The 20,570-nt window shown below is 45.2% G+C and overlaps 1 protein-coding gene across 2 annotated transcripts in view; it reads left to right on the top strand.

The window, feature by feature from the left end:
- The window catches only part of LOC139549078 (mitochondrial import inner membrane translocase subunit TIM50-like), a 29,579-nt gene extending 9,309 nt beyond the window's left edge, over nucleotides 1–20,270 (top strand). Inside the window, exons 4-11 of one of the 2 annotated variants that reach the window (XM_071359191.1) lie at nucleotides 1,285–1,306; nucleotides 8,577–8,635; nucleotides 9,647–9,766; nucleotides 10,663–10,767; nucleotides 11,948–12,046; nucleotides 18,689–18,845; nucleotides 18,945–19,051; nucleotides 19,292–20,270. In XM_071359191.1, the coding sequence (XP_071215292.1) occupies nucleotides 1,285–1,306; nucleotides 8,577–8,635; nucleotides 9,647–9,766; nucleotides 10,663–10,767; nucleotides 11,948–12,046; nucleotides 18,689–18,845; nucleotides 18,945–19,051; nucleotides 19,292–19,390 (768 nt within the window). In that variant the 3' untranslated portion in view covers nucleotides 19,391–20,270. The remainder of the gene's footprint in view (nucleotides 1–1,284; nucleotides 1,307–8,576; nucleotides 8,636–9,646; nucleotides 9,767–10,662; nucleotides 10,768–11,947; nucleotides 12,047–18,688; nucleotides 18,846–18,944; nucleotides 19,052–19,291) is intronic. The other variant, XM_071359192.1, reaches the window with a different exon arrangement.
- Nucleotides 20,271–20,570: the final 300 nt, after the last annotated feature.

Raw genomic sequence — 20,570 nt, 5'->3', positions numbered from 1 at the left:
CTGGATCACTGATCAAATGATCTACGTTTATATAAGAAAGACTCATAACCATGCACAGGCAGCAGGGGGCGTAGTTGAGCAGTGTCTCTTCAACCACTGCAAACCCCTCAGGACAGCCTTGATAGGGAGGGAGGGGTGTTGAGGGGGATGAAACAGCTCCAGCCTACCCCATCGGTTCCCATGTAGTGGCCCCAGCGTGCAGCATGTGGTGTCCCACTCGGCCCCCGGCTGGCTCTCTCTCTCTGTCTTGGGCAGGCAGACCCCCAGGTGGGCCAGGCCAGGGACCTGCTGGCAGATGCAGCTGAATATTCATCAGCTGGGAGATTAATTGGTGGGCTGGTGTGGGTGTGCTGCTGAAAGTGTTACTGCGAGGGAGGGGCCAGGTCTAACATGTAAGCATGACAGCATGTAATGCACAGAGACAAGCGACAGGGGCTCCCGAGTGGGGCTGCGGTCTAAGGCACTGAATCTCAGTGCTAGAGGTGTCACTACAGACCGCCTGTATCACAACCGGCCGTGATCGGGCGGCGCACAATTGGCCCAGCGTCGTCCGGGTTACGCCGTCATTGTAAATAAGAATTTGTTCTTAGCTGACTTGCCTAGTTAAATAAATATATATACTGGACACTACTACACAGTGCACGATGCCTGGACAGCCCAGCATCTGTGTGGAGAGTAGAACGTGAGTGGTTTGGACGGTCTTGGTGTCTGTGCGCTCAAGGAGAAAACGGCGGTCTCTTTTTAAAAATGTTGGTACCTTAGTCCCTGCTTAAGAACTGTTTATAAGAGAGTATGTCAAACATGGGTACAGTATTGATGTTTAGATCAGGGGTCGGCAACAGGGGGCCCCTGGGCCGAAACCGGTCTGCGAGTGATTAACATTTTTGTTCAAAAGACTAAAATCAGCAGGAATTCAGCTAAAAACGTGTTTTTAATTGAGGTAATCTGTTCCCAAGTATCCCCACAAACAAAATGTGATCGTGTTTCAAGGTATGAAATTATTATTTTCAAATACTCTCTATTTTGGCTTAGTCAATTTGCAGTGTACAAATGATTGTAATTTTCTGGTCCACTCAACCATTTGCGCTGAGAAATCGACCTGCGTCTGAATCTAGTTGCCTACCCCCAGTGTAGATGCATAGAGAGATGTCATGTTATTTACCTTATGCATTAGGCCATAGTGTAATGCATGTCAAGTTCTGTCAACAGTACCATCTGACACTGACTTTGCATTCACAAGCGTGTGAAGTGGACTATTTCTCACCTTCCTTCTGTCTTTTACAGATTCCAGATGAGTTTGATAACGGTGAGTTGTTTTCCTATTTTGTTTGACACTACCTGTGGTATTTTGGAGAGGTTTTCTTTTCTCAAAGTTGAGTTAGCTTAGAGATGTTGAGTGCTGTTTGTTTGCACCCTCAGGCAGACCTCTAGCATTCTAATACCCAACATATCCATACATCGTTTACAACTTGACCACCGATTTTCACCCATTCACTGATAGTGGTCCAGATGACCCCCCCCCCGGCTTGCCTGTTCTGCTGTTAGCCTAGGACGAAGGGAGGGGGGCGTATGATCAATCAACCCACTGAGAAATGCCACCTTGCAGGCGTCCCACACCCAACGTACAGGCAATGCCAACCGCCCCCCCCCAATTATGTGTGCGACTACCACCCTGTACCCACCCAGCCGATAGCCAACTCCCCCATATGCCTCTGTCATCCCTATAAACTGCCAGGCTGACAACCTGGTGAAAAGGGCCTCATAAGACCGACAAACAGGAAAATTGACATTTGATTGTGTCTCTCCATTTTAATTTAATAGTATTAAAACACATTGGTTTCCCCAATAGATTTGTAGTCCTAGCTGTGTGTTTCATTGGTATTTTGATTGACATCTTCTCTCTCCCCTCTGAGTGCACGTTTGGCCAGTGTGGAGCTGAGAGGGAATGTGTAGCGTTCTAGGACTGGCTATGCTGTTGAAATGACAGAGCAGGGGGACTGAGTCGCGAGGTGCCTCCCCTCCCTGCTTCAAAGCTATGCTAATGCCGGGGACAGCTGTGGCCCTTTTCCAGAAGTGTTGATTTTTATAAATGCTTAACAATCACCCTGTTATACCAATAATTGCTTCATTAATTCTTCACACTGTCACGCTCCCCAAAGTCCTCTGTCTTTATCTGGCACTGCTGCTGCGTCCCTTTATTTCCGTCAGTGTCCAGAGTGCTGCTTCGGCTGCTGCTGTTATTGGCCAGCCCTGATGCACCCACAGCGTTCAATACCCCTAATGAAGGCCATTGATGGTCTAAGGGGCCCACGGGGGAGCGTAGAGGGAGCATTCCAGCCCCCTGCCCACGCGCCCCTCCACCCCAAGTGGCAGAAGGCTAGTGGAGGGGATTGGGGGGGCAGCCTGGACGCCTCCGCTGGATGGGTCCTCAGGGACCCGGGGCGATGAGGTCAGGCGTGCTCGTCCAGATCCGTGTCGCCATGCCAAGTGATGGTATTCAGAGCCAGGGGCGTTATGCTGAGGAGGAGCGTTGGACGCTGTGGCGGTGATGATCTCCCCAAAGACCACGCTGTTGAGGTCACACTGGGGTGTGACAAGTGCGGGACTGCTTTCAAAATACTCACTGAGGTTGGAAGTTGTTGATTTCTCCTAGTGTGTACTGTGGGTCTATGAAACGGTCTTGATGCAGTATGGAATCAATCAGTACACACACCAGATGTTTTGTGTTTAGGGGGAGAGAAAATACATTTTTATCTTCAAGCACTATTATTAGGCTTAAATAACTGACTTGTAATTTTGGGAAGCGTATCAAGACTTGGAAGACCTGATCTCTTTCGGTCCATTTTATCACATCATTCATCCTCCCATGTGTCCCAGTTAGTATCCTGCAGCTAGGATCCTCAGAGCCCGTATCTGGCTTTGACTTGATGAGGGGCCGTTCTGTACGACCTCCATGTTTGCTCGCTCTGACAGACTTACAGCCCCTAGGAGGATAGAGACCACCAGTGCTCCAAACAAACAAACTAACCAATCCAGCCTGCCTCCTACATCTACTGGCCCAACCAATAGCCTATGTCCCTAAACAGATACTCCAATAGAGCCCCACCGCAAAGAGCGAGGCCCGGACGACCGTTTGTCACGGCCCAAGAAAGAAGCGATTGACAGTGCGGGCCAAAAGAGAAAAAGAAAAGCAAGAGGCCCCCCCCCCCCCAAAAAAAAAAGAGAAGAGGGAGAAGAAAGGCAATTGAGTAATAATGGCCTTAAGCAAACTAGCGGAGCATATGCCACCCCGGTCGTGGATTAAAGGAGGCCTTTGTTGTGTCCGGAGGCACGGCCATCGATCTTTCTCGCCCTTCCTCCTTTCCTCCCTCGTTCCCTCCCTACTTCTCGCCTGTTTAAATGGACATCCCTTCCGAGAGCAACGTAGCCTTTCCACTGGCCGCAATGGCCTGCCTCTATTACACTGGCAAACAAGGTTAGGACAAGAGGCTGCCTGACCAGAGTGCTGCTGCTTGTCAAAGCCTTTTCTGGGGGCCTTTGTTTTTGTTAGTTTGTAACGGTCTTCCTTTCAGAGTTGATGTCAGTCCCAACTGTTTTTGCCATAATGGGAGTTCTGCTTTTGATAAGACTGAATGTGATCACAGTCATAGTGACAGCCAACAGTTACCAACGGAGAAAATGGAATGCCTATGTCCCTGACTAGCCATATAGATCCTTTGCCGCTTAGAGGTAGCTTCCCCACCTCTCACATCATTCGAGGACCCACTGTGGCCTGGCTGACACATTAATCTCGTCACCATCCTTTACCTGTCATCCTCCTTTCAATCTCATCCCACCACTACCAACCCCCAGCCCCTTTATTACCATAAAAGCGTTCCTTGATCCATCCTATCCTCACAGTGAGGCACAAACACAGGGGCACGCGCACAGACACAAACGTATTACACATTTTGCGCACACATACTTGCATGCATACACACGCCTCGGCAACCCCCGTCCCTCTCCAGGGGGTTGTAATGATCACCACCCACCCCCAGCCTGGCTTGGCTCTGCTTTCCCAGGGGAGAGGTTTGTCAAAAGGGCCGGTCACAGTCCCACGCTCTCTGGAGGAGTATGTTCCGCCCAGGCCTTATAAAACACACATACGCAGGCAGGCCCGGAGGGGTAGGGGGTGTTTCACCAGCGCACCCACTCCCAGGCCTGCTATTACTGGGCTGGGGGACCCAGAGGGGCCTGCCTGGTTATACACACTGGCCGGATGCTATAGGCCCATAGAGAGCCACTCCATCTCTCTCACTCCGTCTCTGTCCCAAAGGACTTCACATCCCAGAGGTCCCTGGCTGCATGCTTTAGCTGAGTGGAGAACTAACCTCATAGCATCTGCCATCAAATTGCTGAGATGTTATCTGTTGGGACCAATGCTGCAGTCCCCTACAGAGATGCCTTTCTTAAAGCAGCAATCAGCTGTAGATACAATAAAGCAGTCTCCCTGGTTCGTTAAAAAGCTGGAGAATTTTAACCACTCTCAAATTCAGCTATGGATGCGAGGACTAACCATCCATGATATTAAAATGATAGTTTTAACCATGTTTTGAGGCTGTCATTTTAGATTTTGTTTACTAACATTGGAGTAAAACAAGCTTATTTTAGATTCTGATGGGAAATGACTGAACTTAGCTCATGACGTATTTGTATGTTATATTCCTCAAGAATCAATGGGTATATATCATTTATGTCTAAAAATGTATACTGAACAAATATGAACGCAACAATTTCAGACTTTTACTGAGTTTCAGTTCATATGAGGAAATCAGTCAATTTTAAATAAATTCATTATGCCCTAATCTATGGAATTCACATGACTGGGTAACACCCCCTGGGCTCCCGAGTGCCTTAGACCGCTGCGCCACTGCATCTCCGTGCTAGACGCGTCACTACAGACACCCTGGTTCGAATCCAGGCTGTATCACAACCGGCCGTGATTGGAAGTCCCATAGGGTGGCACAGAATTGGCCCAGTGTTGTCCGGGTTTGGCCAGTGTAGGCCGTCATCGTAAATAAGAATTTGTTCTTAACTGACTTGCCTAGTTAAATAAAGGTTAACTTCTCTGCGCTACGGATCCCTTTAGCGGGATCATTTTCCTAAACAACCGCTGAATTGCAGGGCGCAAAATATTACTAAAAATATTTATAATCATGCAATCACAAGTGAAATATACCAAAACACAGCTTAGCTTGTTGTTAATCCACCTATCGTGTCAGATTTTGAAAATATGCTTTGCAGCGAAAGCAATCCAAGCTTTTGTGAGTGTATCAATCAATGCTAGAACAGCTAGCCCCAAATTAGCATGGTCACAAAAGTCAGAAAAGCAATCAAATTAATCGCTTACCTTTGATAATCTTTGGATGTTTGCACTCACGAGACTCCCAGTTACACAACAATGTTATTTTTGTTCGATAAATATTACTTTTATAACAAAAAAAACGCCATTTGGGTTGCGCGTTATGTTCAGAAAACCAAAGCCTTGTTCGATGAAAATTCCAAAAAGTATCCGTAATGTTCGTAGAAACATGTCAAATGTTTTTTATAATCAATCCTCAGGTTGTTTTTAACAAACATAATCGATAATATTTCGACCGTAACCTATTCAATAAAAGAGAGAAAGAAAATGGAGAGCTACCCCTCTCGCACGCAGGAACTAATCAAAGGACACCTGACTCGTTTTGAAAACTCTCGCTCATTTTTCAAAATAAAAGCCTGAAACTATGTCTAAAGCCTGGTCACAGCCTGAGGAAGCCATTGGAAAAGGAATATGGTTGATACCCCTTTAAATGGAAGAAAGACGGGCAAGGAAACACAGATTAAAAAAATAAAAAATAAATCACGTCCGGGTTAGATTTCCTCAGGTTTTCGCCTGCAGAATCAGTTTTGTTATACTCACAGACAATATTTTTGACAGTTTTGGAAACTTTGGAGGGTTTTCTATCCTAATCTGTAAATTATATGCATATTCTACGATCTGGACCTGAGAAATAGTCCGTTTACCTTGGGAACGTTTATAAAAATAAATAAAAAGATCTGACCCCTGGCGTCAAGAGGTAAATAAATAAATCTGTTGGTCACAGATACTTAAAAGAAATGGGCCTCAGGATCTCGTCACTGTATTTTTGTGCATTCAAATTGCCATTGATCAAATGCTGTTGTGTTCATTGTCCATAGCTTATGCCTGCAAATACCATAACCCCACTTGCCGACATGGGGCACTCTGTTCACAACGTTGACATCAGCAAACCGCTCTCCCACACGTGGTCTGCAGTTGTGAGGCCGGTTGGACGTACTGCCAAATTCTCTAAAATGACATTGGAGGCGGCTTATGGCAGAGAAATGAACTTTCAATTCTCTAGCAATAGCTCTGGTGGACATTCCTGCAATCAGCATGCCAACTGCACGCTCCCTCAACTTGTGACATGCACATTTTAGTGGCCTTTTATTGTCCCCTGCTCAAGGTGCACTTGTGTAATGATCATGCTGTCTAGTCAGCTTCTTGATATGCCACATCTGTCAGGTGGGTGGATTATTTTGACAAAGGTAACATGCTCATTACCACGGATGTAAACAAATTTGTGCATCAAATTTCAGCGAAATAAGCTTTTTGTGTTTGTGGAACATTTTCTTAGATTTTTTTTAAAATTTCAGCTCATTAAACATGGGACAACACTTTACATGTTTTATATTTTGGTTCAGTGTATGTAGAAACTGCTGATTGCCCCCTTTAAAATTGTCATTCATTAGGACTACAGCTATGTACATTCTACCAGCACCGGAGTTGGCTTGAGATGCTCAATAACTCCTATGGCCAATACATACAGTGGGGAGAACAAGTATTTGATACACTGCCGATTTTGCAGGTTTTCCTACTTACAAAGCATGTAGAGGTCTGTAATTTTTATCATAGGTACACTTCAACTGTGAGAGACGGAATCTAAAACAAAAATCCAGAAAATCACATTGTATGATTTTTAAATAATTAATTTGCATTTTATTGCATGACATAAGTATTTGATCACCTACCAACCAGTAAGAATTCCGGCTCTCACAGACTTGTTAGTTTTTCTTTAAGAAGCCCTCCTGTTCTCCACTCATTACCTGTATTAACTGCACCTGTTTGAACTCGTTACCTGTATAAAAGACACCTGTCCACACACTCAATCAAACAGATTCCAACCTCTCCACAATGGCCAAGACCAGAGAGCTGTGTAAGGACATCAGGGATAAAATTGTAGACCTGCACAAGGCTGGGATGGGCTACAGGACAATAGGCAAGCAGCTTGGTGAGAAGGAAACAACTGTTGGCGCAATTATTAGAAAATGGAAGAAGTTCAAGATGACGGTCAATCACCCTCGGTCTGGGGCTCCATGCAAGATTTCACCTCGTGGGGCATCAATGATCATGAGGAAGGTGAGGGATCAGCCCAGAACTACACGGCAGGACCTGGTCAATGACCTGAAGAGAGCTGGGACCACAGTCTCAAAGAAAACCATTAGTAACACACTACGCCGTCATGGATTAAAATCCTGCAGCGCACGCAAGGTCCCCCTGCTTAAGCCAGTGCATGTCCAGGCCTGTCTGAAGTTTGCCAATGACCATCTGGATGATCCAGAGGAGGAATGGGAGAAGGTCATGTGGTCTGATGAGACAAAAATAGAGCTTTTTGGTCTAAACTCCACTCACCGTGTTTGGAGGAAGAAGAAGTATGAGTACAACCCCAAGAACACCATCCCAACCGTGAAGCATGGAGGTGGAAACATCATTCTTTGGGGATGCTTTTCTGCAAAGGGGACAGGACGACTGCACCGTATTGAGGGGAGGATGGATTTGGCCATGTATCGCGAGATCTTGGCCAACAACCTCCTTCCCTCAGTAAGAGCATTGAAGATGGGTCGTGGCTGGGTCTTCCAGCATGACAACGACACGAAGCACACAGCCATGGCAACTAAGGAGTGGCTCCGTAAGAAGCATCTCAAGGTCCTGGAGTGGCCTAGCCAGTCTCCAGACCTGAACCCAATAGAAAATCTTTGGAGGGAGCTGAAAGTCCGTATTGCCCAGCGACAGCCCCGAAACCTGAAGGATCTGGAGAAGGTCTGTATGGAGGAGTGGGCCAAAATCCCTGCTGCAGTGTGTGCAAACCTGGTCAAGAACTACAGGAAACGTATGATCTCTGTAATTGCAAACAAAGGATTCAGTACCAAATATTAAGTTCTGCTTTTCTGATGTATCAAATACTTATGTCTTGCAATAAAATGCTAATTAATTACTTAAAAATCATACAATGTGATTTTCGGGATTTTTGTTTTAGATTCCGTCTCTCACAGTTGAAGTGTACCTATGATAAAAATTACAGACCTCTACATGCTTTGTAAGTAGGAAAACCTGCAAAATCGGCAGTGTATCAAATACTTGTTCTCCCCACTGTACATGCACCACAACTCCCCTTAGCCTAAGTGTTCAGTCTTGAGTATGGCGTGTTGAGAAACGATGCTCGCTCCACAGTGTTTATAGCTGATCTCTCTTACAGATGCACCGGTTATCCAGCAGTTGAGAAGGACGTTGAAGTATTTCCAAGACTACAGACAGGTGGGTGATAAGAAACGAACACAAGACGGTTAAAACGGCCTTTGCCACTCCCACTGTTCAATGTAACCTGATCAATGGATGGCTCCACTCTACAGTTGGTAGTATTTGCTATGATCTAGTCAGCCTTTATCTCCTGAGGCTGGTGTGGTTGATTCAGGGTGCTAGAATAGAAGGTCCTTGTCCACTAAACCCCTGGGTTAACCGCTGGATTGGGATAGTTACACTGGGAGCCATGTTAGGCTGCTTTTCTGTCTTTACTGAAGCAGGTGCAGCCAGACTGCTTAGAGCAGGAAGGCCTCTCTGCATGGGCCTGCAGCTGCCGTTCAGTTAGACCCCCCTCCACCCACCCACACACACACACGCACACACCAAAGTCCATCTCCCTCGTAGCGCTTTGATCTCTTCAATGGAGCGTGAACAGCCCCCTGTCTCCTTCGTGTGTGTGTGTACACACGAGCGCACACCCTTTCCCCCCCCTGCATATTGACAACACACACACCCTCTCCTTCCTGGCCTCTGGTCTCTTGAACATGTCAGTTCTCTCTTCCACGCGTTCCATCTCCCTCTTGCAGCTGGTTCTTACAGGATTCTGGTTTTCTGGGGTTTGCAGTGATGAGGCCAGCTAAGAGCAAACTAATGAAATAAGGAAGCGGACCACCATCTTTTAACGCTCCTACATTCCCACATAAGCAGCCAAATACAATCCCCTCCAATTTTACTCCTGCGAGCCGGGAGTGATGGCCTCCGTGTGTTTTACTGCAACTTGCTTGTGACCATGTTGACATTAGACTAGTCTTCAACTCTTAGGAAAAACACCCTTATGAAGGACCTCAAGTATTAAAGGGATAGGCCTCGTTCACCACAAAATACAAATTGCCTACTTTTTTTATTTTATTGGAGCTTGGCTGTTGTCAATTGACCCACATAGTTCTGATGTGCCACTTGTTCCTCCCACTGCAGCCATGTGTTTTTGTGTAGTTGTGTGACGACGTCATATCTGTGTGCCCCCAGATGATCATTGAGCCCACGAGCCCCAAGCTGCTTCCTGACCCCCTGAGGGAGCCCTACTACCAGCCTCCCTACACCCTGGTCCTGGAGCTCACAGACGTCCTGCTGCACCCCGAGTGGTCGGTACGTACCACCTCCATCTCACCCAGCACCTCACCCTGGCCTCCTGGTACCAGTGACTAGTTGGGTGACCTGGATGCCTTCTCTCAGTATAGCCAAGAACACAAGATAAAACATGTATCATCTCATTCCTTGGGTTTTGATAGTACATTAATCATTCATAAGTAGAATCGTTTTTTTGTTGTTTACTTAGGATTTTACCTCAGCCTCCCCCGTCCCTCTGTGGGTGGCCATCTGGCCTGTGGGTCGCTGGGGGCCCACCACCTGTTTACCTCCACTATCTGTAAAGACACTCCCATTACCTGTGGCTTCCACCTGGCCCCCTCAAAACCTGTCCCACCCCTACTCTAACACCACCTGCCCCTCCTACCTGAGACCCTCCTACCTGAGACCTTACCTACTTGTCCTTACCTGAGTGGTATCATACTCCCTCCCTCTATGACTCCCCCCTACGAGTGGCGCGTGCATAGACAGGTGCGGACGTAACCCGACACCAGCAGACAGCCACCTGGCGGCCCTGCACAGGCTTTGATTTCTGAAGAAAAGACCACAAGTGGCCCAGGAGGTCATCCAAACGCTTCATCTGCCATAAGCTGCTCCGTTTAGGCTGTGGAAAAAGCAAAAATGTATGCCTGTGAATATACCACTTTATAACGTGACAAAACTAATGAATCAATCGTTCACTGGTTATTTGTGCATTGGATAGTGGCTGTCAAAAGATACTCTAAATATAACGCTCTATAACATGATAAACTGACTTTTAAATGGATTATTCACTGACTATTTTTGTAGATAGCTTTCAGTGAGTATTCCAGCCATAATACACGTAACCCATTGTAGTTGGGAGTAGTTAGTATGTCTTTTAGCATGTGAAGTGGACTGGTTTGTTCTCCCCACAGCTGGCTAAAGGCTGGCGCTTCAAGAAGAGGCCAGGCATCGACTACCTGTTCCAGCAACTAGCCCCTCTCTACGAGATAGTCATCTTCACTGCAGAAACAGGCATGGTGAGTGACATCACTCTGCAACACGAGGGTTTGAACGCTGTTCTGGCCCGGGCCAATGAGGACTTTTACAAGATCTTGTCACAGTGTTATTGTACCGTCATTGTTTCAAGTAACACTTTGCAAGTCGTATGTTGACGAATAGTCTTCTTTGAGCCAGAATTTCCCTTAAATCCCCCACTCACCCTTTTGTACCTTTCTGACCTTCTCGTGCCAATCAACACTGCAATTCTATAGGTGTTGCAACGGACAAATCATTACCTGCTACCATATGTCACATTTCAGTGAAGAAGCATTCTGGATTGGTTAAGGCGTAGACCTGCCTGCCTCACTTACCTACCAGACACCTGCCACAGCCTCCCTCCACCACAGCCAATCAGGGCCGCTCTTACCGCTGGGTGTTGCTTATAACGTTTGTTGTGACTGCACCTGTCACCTCCTCGATTCCCCTTTAGACCTTTGTTCTAATGGTCACCTCAAAACAAATCCATGACGTTTGAATGTGTTATGCCACTCAACTCTCACTGACTCTTCATCTCAAACAACATCCCTAGTGTTGTTGCGTTTTGACTTTTTTTGTTTTGGCACCAATACGCCTCGCCCCTATTGTTTGTCCTAATAACCTACGTCTTGGCCGACAGGCGAGCTCAGAATGGGTTTCCTTTTGGGCTCCAAAGGCCCTTTTTTTTTATTCATGCCGACATGTATATGCAAATGATCCATGCTCCGCTCAGGGTCTAATTGGCCCCTTGTTTAGATGTGGGACTGTGTTTTGTTTTCTCTCGGTGAAGGTCAGCCTCAGTGTTGTTGACCTGCAGCAGTGACTGTGCCAAGTCAAACTGAAGTCTGTTCTGTAACTCCGCTAGCTGCAGATTGCCCTACGGAGTATGGATCATTAACCCATCCAAGTTTCCTGTGCTTCACATTGCCACACGTATTCTCCACCTGCCCACTGCATTGGTGCTGACTAAACCATATAGTACTATGAGAAGCTGTTACTTCAGAGTTTCTAATGCGAAGAGATTTTAAGTGGGCTTTTATGAGTAGTAACCAGAAAGCTAGACCCCATACAAAACAATCAAAGGTCTGTCCCAATCCTCAGCCCAACTCTAGCCATGTAACCGATGGCCATCATGCATATGCAGAAGCAGGTTGTGATGTGATGCGGGTTCTCTCTCACCAGACGGCGTACCCTCTGATTGACAGCATCGACCCCCAGGGCTTTGTCATGTACCGCCTCTTCAGGGACGCCACGCGTTACGTGGAGGGACATCACGTCAAGGTAAACAAATCATCAGGCTGACATTCCACCATGGCCACCGTGTGTGTGTGTACACACAGTTTAATGTACACTGCATAAGCCTCCAATAACACAGCATTCTGTGAATTGAATGTTTTCCATATTTCTGAATATAAAACAGAAATGTCATGTTGGTGTATAAAATCCATCATTGTTCAGACAAATGCCCTGTTTATTGTTGGATTTGCTTTAGTTTGGCTAGACCAGTGTATGCGCTTTCGCTTTCTCTCACTCTTTCACTGTCTCCGTTTCTTTGTTGTTATCTAAGACATGAGTTGAGTTTAAGACTCTGAGATGTTAGTGTGCTCCTTTTCAACCCCGCTCCTCTTGGGCCAAGCCCCCAGCCCAGATCCCCCGGTGCTCCCCTCTCCACTGTGACCCAGTCGGCACAATGGAGCCATACCCCCCCGTGTCTCCGCTGCATAGCCGCCTTCTGCTCCAGCATTGATTCTCCTATGCTCCGACTCCATCCCTCTTTCTTTCTCTCGTCCTCGCCCCCTGACAATAGGGGGGTTCTCTCCCCCCCCCCTTTCTGGGCCTCATTAACCTTATGCCTGCCTCTCTCCAACAGCCAGAGTCTGTCTCCATGCATGGCTGAAGTACAGCAGTGTTAACGACTTTGCTAAACTAAGTTAACCTAATTTGTCATCTGAGGGAACTTCTAACGCAATACTTTCTAAGATGGCTACTGTTGCTTTACTCCTATCCAGCATCTATTAAATGGTTGTATATTACTGGCTGTATCAGACTGTAACATGGCTAGCCTACATCACCATGTTTCAGTGGAGGGCTTTTGTAATGCATGGGGAAACTAGATTGGCCTGGTAGTGAAAGTGGTTATGGTCCCTACGTGGCCTAGCTGTTGTGATGTGTATGGCTGAAGTGGTGGGTAGGTTTATAGGTATACCTTTCCTATGTGATGATGCATGGCCATGGGTTATTCATCGGGGTCAGTTTTTTCCATGTTAATCACTCACTACTAAAACTCGTATTCATCGGGAAACATGTGATGAGGGTAACCTGCTACCCCCTGCTATACAGAACCTGAATGTATTTATTTGGTGATTTAGTCCCGATTCTAACGTTACATAGAGGATCTTCTCCTGTGTACTCACCTGAATTCACGTGTCTCCTGTCCTCATCCCCTTCCTTTGGTGACCTTCTGCCCATCTCTGTCTCTCTTCACCCCCTCTCTCCTCCCCCTTCCTCTCCCCTCCTTCGCCTTCCATCTGGCCCTCTGAAGAGCAACAGGGAGGCAGAAAGAGAGTGCGGGAGCGAGAGAAAGGGAGGTCTGAATAGAGAGCCGAGTCCCCCGAGGCCCCAGGCGTCTGTCCAATGGTGAATTTCGATGGTGTTTTCCCCCCCCCAAAAAAAGTTTTCAAACAATGTGGAGCCACAGATGCGAGGTGCCAATAAAATCAGCAGACTTATCTGACGACTCGCATTATCGGCCGGTCTGTCTAATTGACTGTGATAGAACCAGGCTGTGGTAGAATCAGCCATTGATGTTGATGACAAGTCCAACTTCGAGGGAACCCTTGAAGATAGAGGGCAGTTAGTGGAGGGCACGACCTTCTGTCACAGGTGGACTGACTGGATGGAGTTGAACAAGACTGTTGAGTGCTCGACAAATTTGCGTTTCAGAGATCAGTTGTTAAAAATGTATTTTATTTTCAGTTCAAATTGTCGTTCCATTCTCCACGGGAGAGTCAGATTTAAGTTGTCATGCTAGTGCACAGTGTGTTTATCTGCACACCTAACATGTGGGTAGGGGTGTGTCACCCTGTGAGGGTGTGTGTGGGTTGGCCTACTCTGGCTTACAGCCTGTTGCTTTGTTAGGGGATCACGGAGCACGGCTGGCTGTGAAACCGGAGCCCTACAATGCCTTTACAAAGTATTCATACCCCTTATTCCAAATGTTGTTTTACAGCCTGAATTCAAAATGGTAAAAAAAAAAAAATTAATAGCACTTATTTACACAGACTATCCCCATAAAGACAAAGTGAAAACATACATATTTTTAGAGTTTTTTTTTTTTTGTGCTAATTTATTGAAAAATGGAATACAGAAATGTATATTACCGGTCAAAAGTTTTAGAACATCTACTCATTCAAGGGATTTTATTTTACTATTTTCTACATTGTAGAGTAATAGTGAAGACATCAAAACTATAAAAACAAATATGGAATCATGTAGTAAACAAAATATATTTTATCTTTGAGATTCTTCAAATAGTCACCCTTTTCCTTGATGACAGCTTGGCATTCTCTCAACCAGCGTTATGAGGTAGTCACCTAGAATGCATTTCAATTAACAGGTGTGCCTTTTTTTAAAGTTAATTTGTGGAATTTCTTTCCTTCTTAAACACCTCTTAAGGATTAGCCCCTTTTTTTCAAGTTTTTGCCTAAAATGACATACCCAAATCTAACGGCCTATAGCTCAGGCCCTGAAGCAAGGATATGCATATTATTGGTACCATTTGAAAGGAAACACTTTGAAGTTCATGGAAATGTGAAAGGAGTGAAGTAGAATATAACACACTAGATCTGGTAAAAGATAATACAAAGAAAAAACCAACCGTTCCTTTGTATATTTTTTTTACCATTTTTGAAATGCAAGAGAGGCCATAATGTATTCCAGCCCAGGTGCAATTTAGATTTTGGCCACTAGATATCATCAGTGTATGTGCAACGTTTTAGACTGATCCAATGAACCATTGCATTTCTGTTAACATTTGTGTCAAGACTGCCCAAATATGCCTAATTCGTTTATTAATAACTTTTCGTGTTCAAATTTGTGCACTCCTCAAGCAATAGCATGGTATTCTTTCACTGTAATAGCTACTCTAAATTGGACAGTGCATTTAGATTAAATTCTTGTTAATCTTTCTGCCAATATCAGACATCTATGTCCTGGGAAATTTTCTTGTTACTTACAACCTCATGCTAATCGCATTAGCCTACGTTAGCTCAACCGTCCCGTGGAAGGGACAACGATCCCGAAGAAGTTTTAATGCGTTTGAGCCTATCAGTTGTGTTGTGACAAGGTAGGGGTGTATACAGAATATAGCCCTATTTGGTAAAAGGCCAAGTCCAAATTATGGCTAGAACAGCTAAAATAAGCAAATAGAAACAACAGTCAATCATTACTTTAAGACATGGTCAGTCAATATGGAACATTTCAAGAACTTTGAAAGTTTCTTCAAGTGCAGTCGCAAAAACCAAGCGGTATGATGAAACTGGCTCTCATGAGGATCGCCACAGGAATGGAAGACCCAGAGTCTGGTCACTCACAGATGGTGAAGTGCTGTAGAGACTTGTCCTTCTGGCAGGTTCTCTCATCTTTGCCAAGGAACTCTAGTTCTGTCAGAGTGGTATTTGGGTTTTTGGTCACCTCCCTGACCAAGGTCCTTCTTGCCCAGTTGCTCAATTTGGTCAGACAGCCAGCTCTAGGCAGAGTCTGGGTAGTTCGATTTTAGTAATTTTTTTATTTCCCAATGATTGAGAACACTGCGCTCTTGGAAACTTTCAACACTCTAGAAGTTAAAAACATTTTTTTTTTGCCCTTCCCCAAATATATGCCTCATCACAATTCTTTCTCTGAGATCCACAGACAGTTCCTTGGACTTCATGGTCTAGTTTCTGCTCTGACGTACTTTGTCAACTGTGGGACCTTATAGACAGGTGTGTTTCATTATAAATCATGTCCAAACAATTGAATTGGCCACAGGTGGACTTCTAAGTTTTAGCTACATATCAAGTATGATCAAAGGAAATTGGATACACCTGAGCTCAGTTTGGAGTGTCATAGCAAAGGTGTTTCTGGGTTTCGTTTTCAATACATTTGCAAAAATGTCTAAACATGTTTTCACTTTGTCGTTATGGGGTATTTTGTGTTGATGGGTGAGAAATGCACATCTTTTGAATTTAGGCTGTAACACGCATGTGCAATAAGTCAAGGGTTATGAATACTTTCTGAAGCACTGTATGCATCACACGGCCAACCAGCCCAACTCTCAACTACGCACGTGCCAAACGCACACACTATATTTATCCGACTGAAATAGTAAGCTATCATAAAGGTTGACCAACTCTGTAAGCACAGACGTCAATACATCACTCACAAACTTGTTACTGCGCCTCACACGAGGGCTAATGTAGAAACGCACACGAGTCAATATACACACATCCACACACATTCTCTTGGGGATTGAGCCCTGTCTCAAAAGGCAGATGGTGATTATTTATTGAGAGTGTGCTGGTTCGTTCCTATACCTCTTGGGACACACGCACACAGCGGGCCCCTCCCACTGCTCTGCCAGGCTAGTCAGCAGCACCTCGGGGGGGGGGGATCCAGATAACCTCAGTTAGGTGGAGAGCGTCCCTCCATCTGCTCCCCAGGTCCACCACTGAATGAAACTGACTGCACAGGGCAGGCCAGCGGAAGTGGGTGTGTTCTCCCCTCTACAAATGTGTACAGTGCATTTGGAAAGTATTCAGACCCCTTGACTTTCCACATTTTTGGTATGTTACAGCCTCATTCTAAAATCGATTAAATTGTTTATTTCCCTCAGACTACACACTACCCCCATAATGACAAAGCAAAAACAGGTTTTTAGAAATTTTAGCAAATGTATAAAAGAATTGACATTTACATAAGTATTCAGACCTTTTACTAAGTGCTTTGTTGAAGCACCTTTGGCAGAAATTACAGCCTCCAGTCTATTTGGGGTGTTTCTCCCATTCTTTGCAGATCCTCTCAATTTCTGTCAGGTTGAATGGGGAGCGTTGCTACACAGTTATTTTCAGGTCTCCAGAGATGTTCGATCGAGTTCAGGTCCGAGCTTTGGCTGGGTGACTCAAGGACATTCGGAGACTTGTCCCAAAGCCACTGCTGCGTTGTCTTGGCTGTGTGCTTATGGTCATTGTCCTGTTGGAAGTTGAACCTTCGCCCCAGTCCGAGGTCCTGAGCACTCTTCATCAAGGATCTCTCTGTACTTTGCTCCGTTCATCTTTCCCTCGATCCTGACTAGTCTCCCAGTCCCTGCTGCTGAAAAACATCCCCACAGCATAATGGTGCCACCACCGTGCTTCATCGTAGGGATAGTGCCAGGTTTCCTCCAAACGTGATGCTTTGCATTCAGGCCAAAGAGTTAAATATTGGTTTCATCAGACCAGAGAATCTTGTTTATGGTCTGAGTCCTTTAGGTGCCTTTTGGCAAAGTCCAACAGGCTGTCATGCCTTTTACTAAGGAGTGGTTTCTGTCTGGCCTGATTTGGTAGAGTATTGCAAAGATGGTTGTCCTTCTGGAAGGTTCTCCCATCTCCACAGAGGAACTCTAGAGCTCTGTCAGAGTGACCATCGGGTTCTTGGTCACCTCTCTGACCAAGGCCCTTCTCCCCCGATTGCTCAGTTTGGCCAGGTGGCCAACTCTATGAAGAGTCTTGGTGGTTCCAAACTTCTTCCATTCAAGAATGATGCAGGCCACTATGTTCTTGCCAGTACAAGCAATATTACTCTCAGTACATGTCGCAAGTGTACCTCAGTTTATTTTTTTGTTTTTATTGCTACTATGGTGTGTTTCGTGTGTATGCTTTGAAAGTAAATGTGTATATCTACATGTTACCTCTTGGTGGGTTGGGGAGAAAAGATAAGCCATTCTAGTTAATTTTGTCTTTTGTTTCTGTTAGTCTTTAGTGACATGGATAGAAGTACAGTCTGCTGTCATTCTGATCTAAGAATATTACTCCTGCTTATTATGAAGAAAAAATACATCTGTTTAACTTTGTAAACTAATGGTGTGTTTAGAATTATTTTTGTTGTATTAATGCTATTTAATCTCTCCTCAGACTAATATTATTCTGTTTGTCCTGTGGGTACCTTTCCCACTGTTCCACCCCTTGTGTATTGCGCTGTCATGGTGTATTTGTTTCTGTAGAAATGTATTGGTACCCTTCCCCAGAACTGTGCCTAAACACCATCCTGTCTCGGAGCTCTATGGACAATTCCTTCAACCTCATGGCTTTGTTTTTGCTCTGGCATGCACTGTCAGGGACCTTTTTATATAGACAGGTGTGTCTGCCTTTCCAAATCCTGTCCAATCAATTGAATTTATCACCAGTGGACTCCAATTTGTAGAACCATTTTAAGGACGATCAATGGAAACAGGATGCACCTGAGCTCAATTTCGAGTATCAAGGGTCTGAATGCTTATGTAGATAAGGTATTTCATTTTTTTTTTTTTTTTTTATACGTTTGCAAATATGTCTAAACCTGTTTCGCTTTGTCGTTATTGTGTGTAGATTGATGGGGGAAAAAATGTTTTAATCAATTTTAGTCTAAGGCTGTAACGTAACAAATTTTGGGTGGGATAAAGTCCAGGCGCCTGAATACTTTCCAAATGGCTTGCAATCATCTTTTTTCATCAATGAATGTAATATTTGCATAGTATATGCAAACATTACATTCATTGATGAAAAAAGATGATTGCAAGCCATTTGTGTATTTCTTCCAATTGTCACAATTACCATTAAACAATGAAAGGATAGATTTCTTTTTTTTTTTATCGAAACTTTAGATAAATTCCTTCAGTGTCTTGTAACTCAACTCTTCCACCCCCTGTAGGATGTGTCGTGTCTGAACCGGGACACTTCCAAGGTGATAGTGGTGGACTGTAAGAAGGAAGCCTTCAGCCTGCAGCCTTTCAACGGCATGGCTCTGACGAAATGGGACGGCAACTCAGAGGACCGAACACTCTACGACCTAGCTCATTTTCTCAAGAGTAAGTGTGTGTGTGCACGCAGTGGCGTGTATGGTCAGTGTGTGTCGAACAACCTGTTCCTTCCCAGACACGCTATTCATTCGTGTTTCTCTCTGGCAGCCATTGCTCTCAGTGGAGTGGATGACGTCCGCTCTGTCCTGGAGAACTATGCACTGGAAGATGACCCCGTAGAGGCCTTCAAACGCAGACAAGCGCAGCTAGCACAGGTACAGTCTAAACAAACCCAATATATAGGAGCAATGGATGACAACTAACAAATACATTAACATTATTAACATAAGAGAAGTGTCCTCATCCTCAAGAAACATGACATTTTCTGAAGAGGAAAAAGCCTTTTCACTGTTGATAACTTGATGCCCTTTCTCCAACTGTTTTGCGAGAGCTTTGGCGCAATAGTCCATTGTACTGATGTAACTGTAGATATTGTTGTTTGTGTGTGGGGACAGGAGGAGGAGCAGAGGTTGGCAGAGCTGACCAAGCAGAAGAAGCAGGGCATGTCCTTGGGCTCCATCGCCGGAAGGTTCTGGCGTTCCAAACAAGAGTGAGTGGTCCTCTCACTCGCACCCACCAATCGCAGCCCACCCCTCCACAGTGTCAGGCCAAAAGGATGGCGGGCCACAGTCACTCGGCGGGGTGGGCGGCGGGCGTCTGGACACGTGGGGGAGGAGACAAGGAGGCGAGACCATCCAATCAGCTGGACTTTTGACTGTCGCAAGCATGTCTTTGGGACAAGCTGGACATAAGCTGGACATAAGCTGGAAAGGAGCAAGGCTCCAATAGAATGTTCTGGTACCTCTGTTGGCAGCGACATAACTTCCTGGATCTCAGATGCTCTGGTGTAGGCAGAGACCCATCGGTCTTCTGTTGGCACTGACGTATACAAAATGGTGCTGAGTGGTTAGACATTATTGATTGAACCATTTCAGTCCACATTAGTACATCCACTTCTACCCACCAGCCGGTCATACAGGGAACTGACCCGAGAACAGTGCTCTTATCTGCAACTCCCATGCACTTGGATTTGGTGCTCTGGAATGGAGTTTGATCAGCTTTGAACAACAGTGAATTATTTGTTTTGCTTCGTGTATATCTAAGACTGAGCTGGTCAGGGTAAAGGATATTAAACATGTTGCACTCTGAGACTCTCTAAGCTTATCTCCACCAATGAGAAGTGATGCCTTGGACAGGCACTGCCGATGCCAACGGGACTGTGTGCAACAGAGGCTGGAGCTTGCGCTGTAAGAATGAGTGGGAGAGACATTTTCAGCAAATCAAGCCAAGGCAAGCCATGTGAAATTGGGCTGATGCCACACATACTGAGTGAAAATGGATCGACATGTCTGAATATATACTTGTGGAATGTTCTATTAGATTCAGTTTGTGAACCATTCACAGTCGCAAATAAATAAAAAAATATTAAATCTAGTATCTTGTGTGATTTGGCACAAAAGAACATGTCATGTGAACTACGTCAGTCAGGTGTTTTCATGGCAATATGTTGAATCTCCTCTAAATACCCTGGAATCTATACTGAACAAAAATATAAACGCAACATGTAAAGTGTTGGTCCCATGTTTCATGAGCTGAAATAAAAGATCCAAGAAATGTTCCGTACGCACAAAAAGCTTTTCTCTCAAATGTTGTGCACAAATTTGTTTACATCCCTGTTAGTGAGCATTTATCCTTTGCCAAGATCATCCATCCACCTGACAGGTGTGGGATATC

This window comes from Salvelinus alpinus, chromosome 22 (assembly GCF_045679555.1).
Source record: "Salvelinus alpinus chromosome 22, SLU_Salpinus.1, whole genome shotgun sequence".
Taxonomy (NCBI): Eukaryota; Metazoa; Chordata; class Actinopteri; order Salmoniformes; family Salmonidae; genus Salvelinus; species Salvelinus alpinus.
This window is presented reverse-complemented; position numbering and strand designations above follow the sequence as displayed.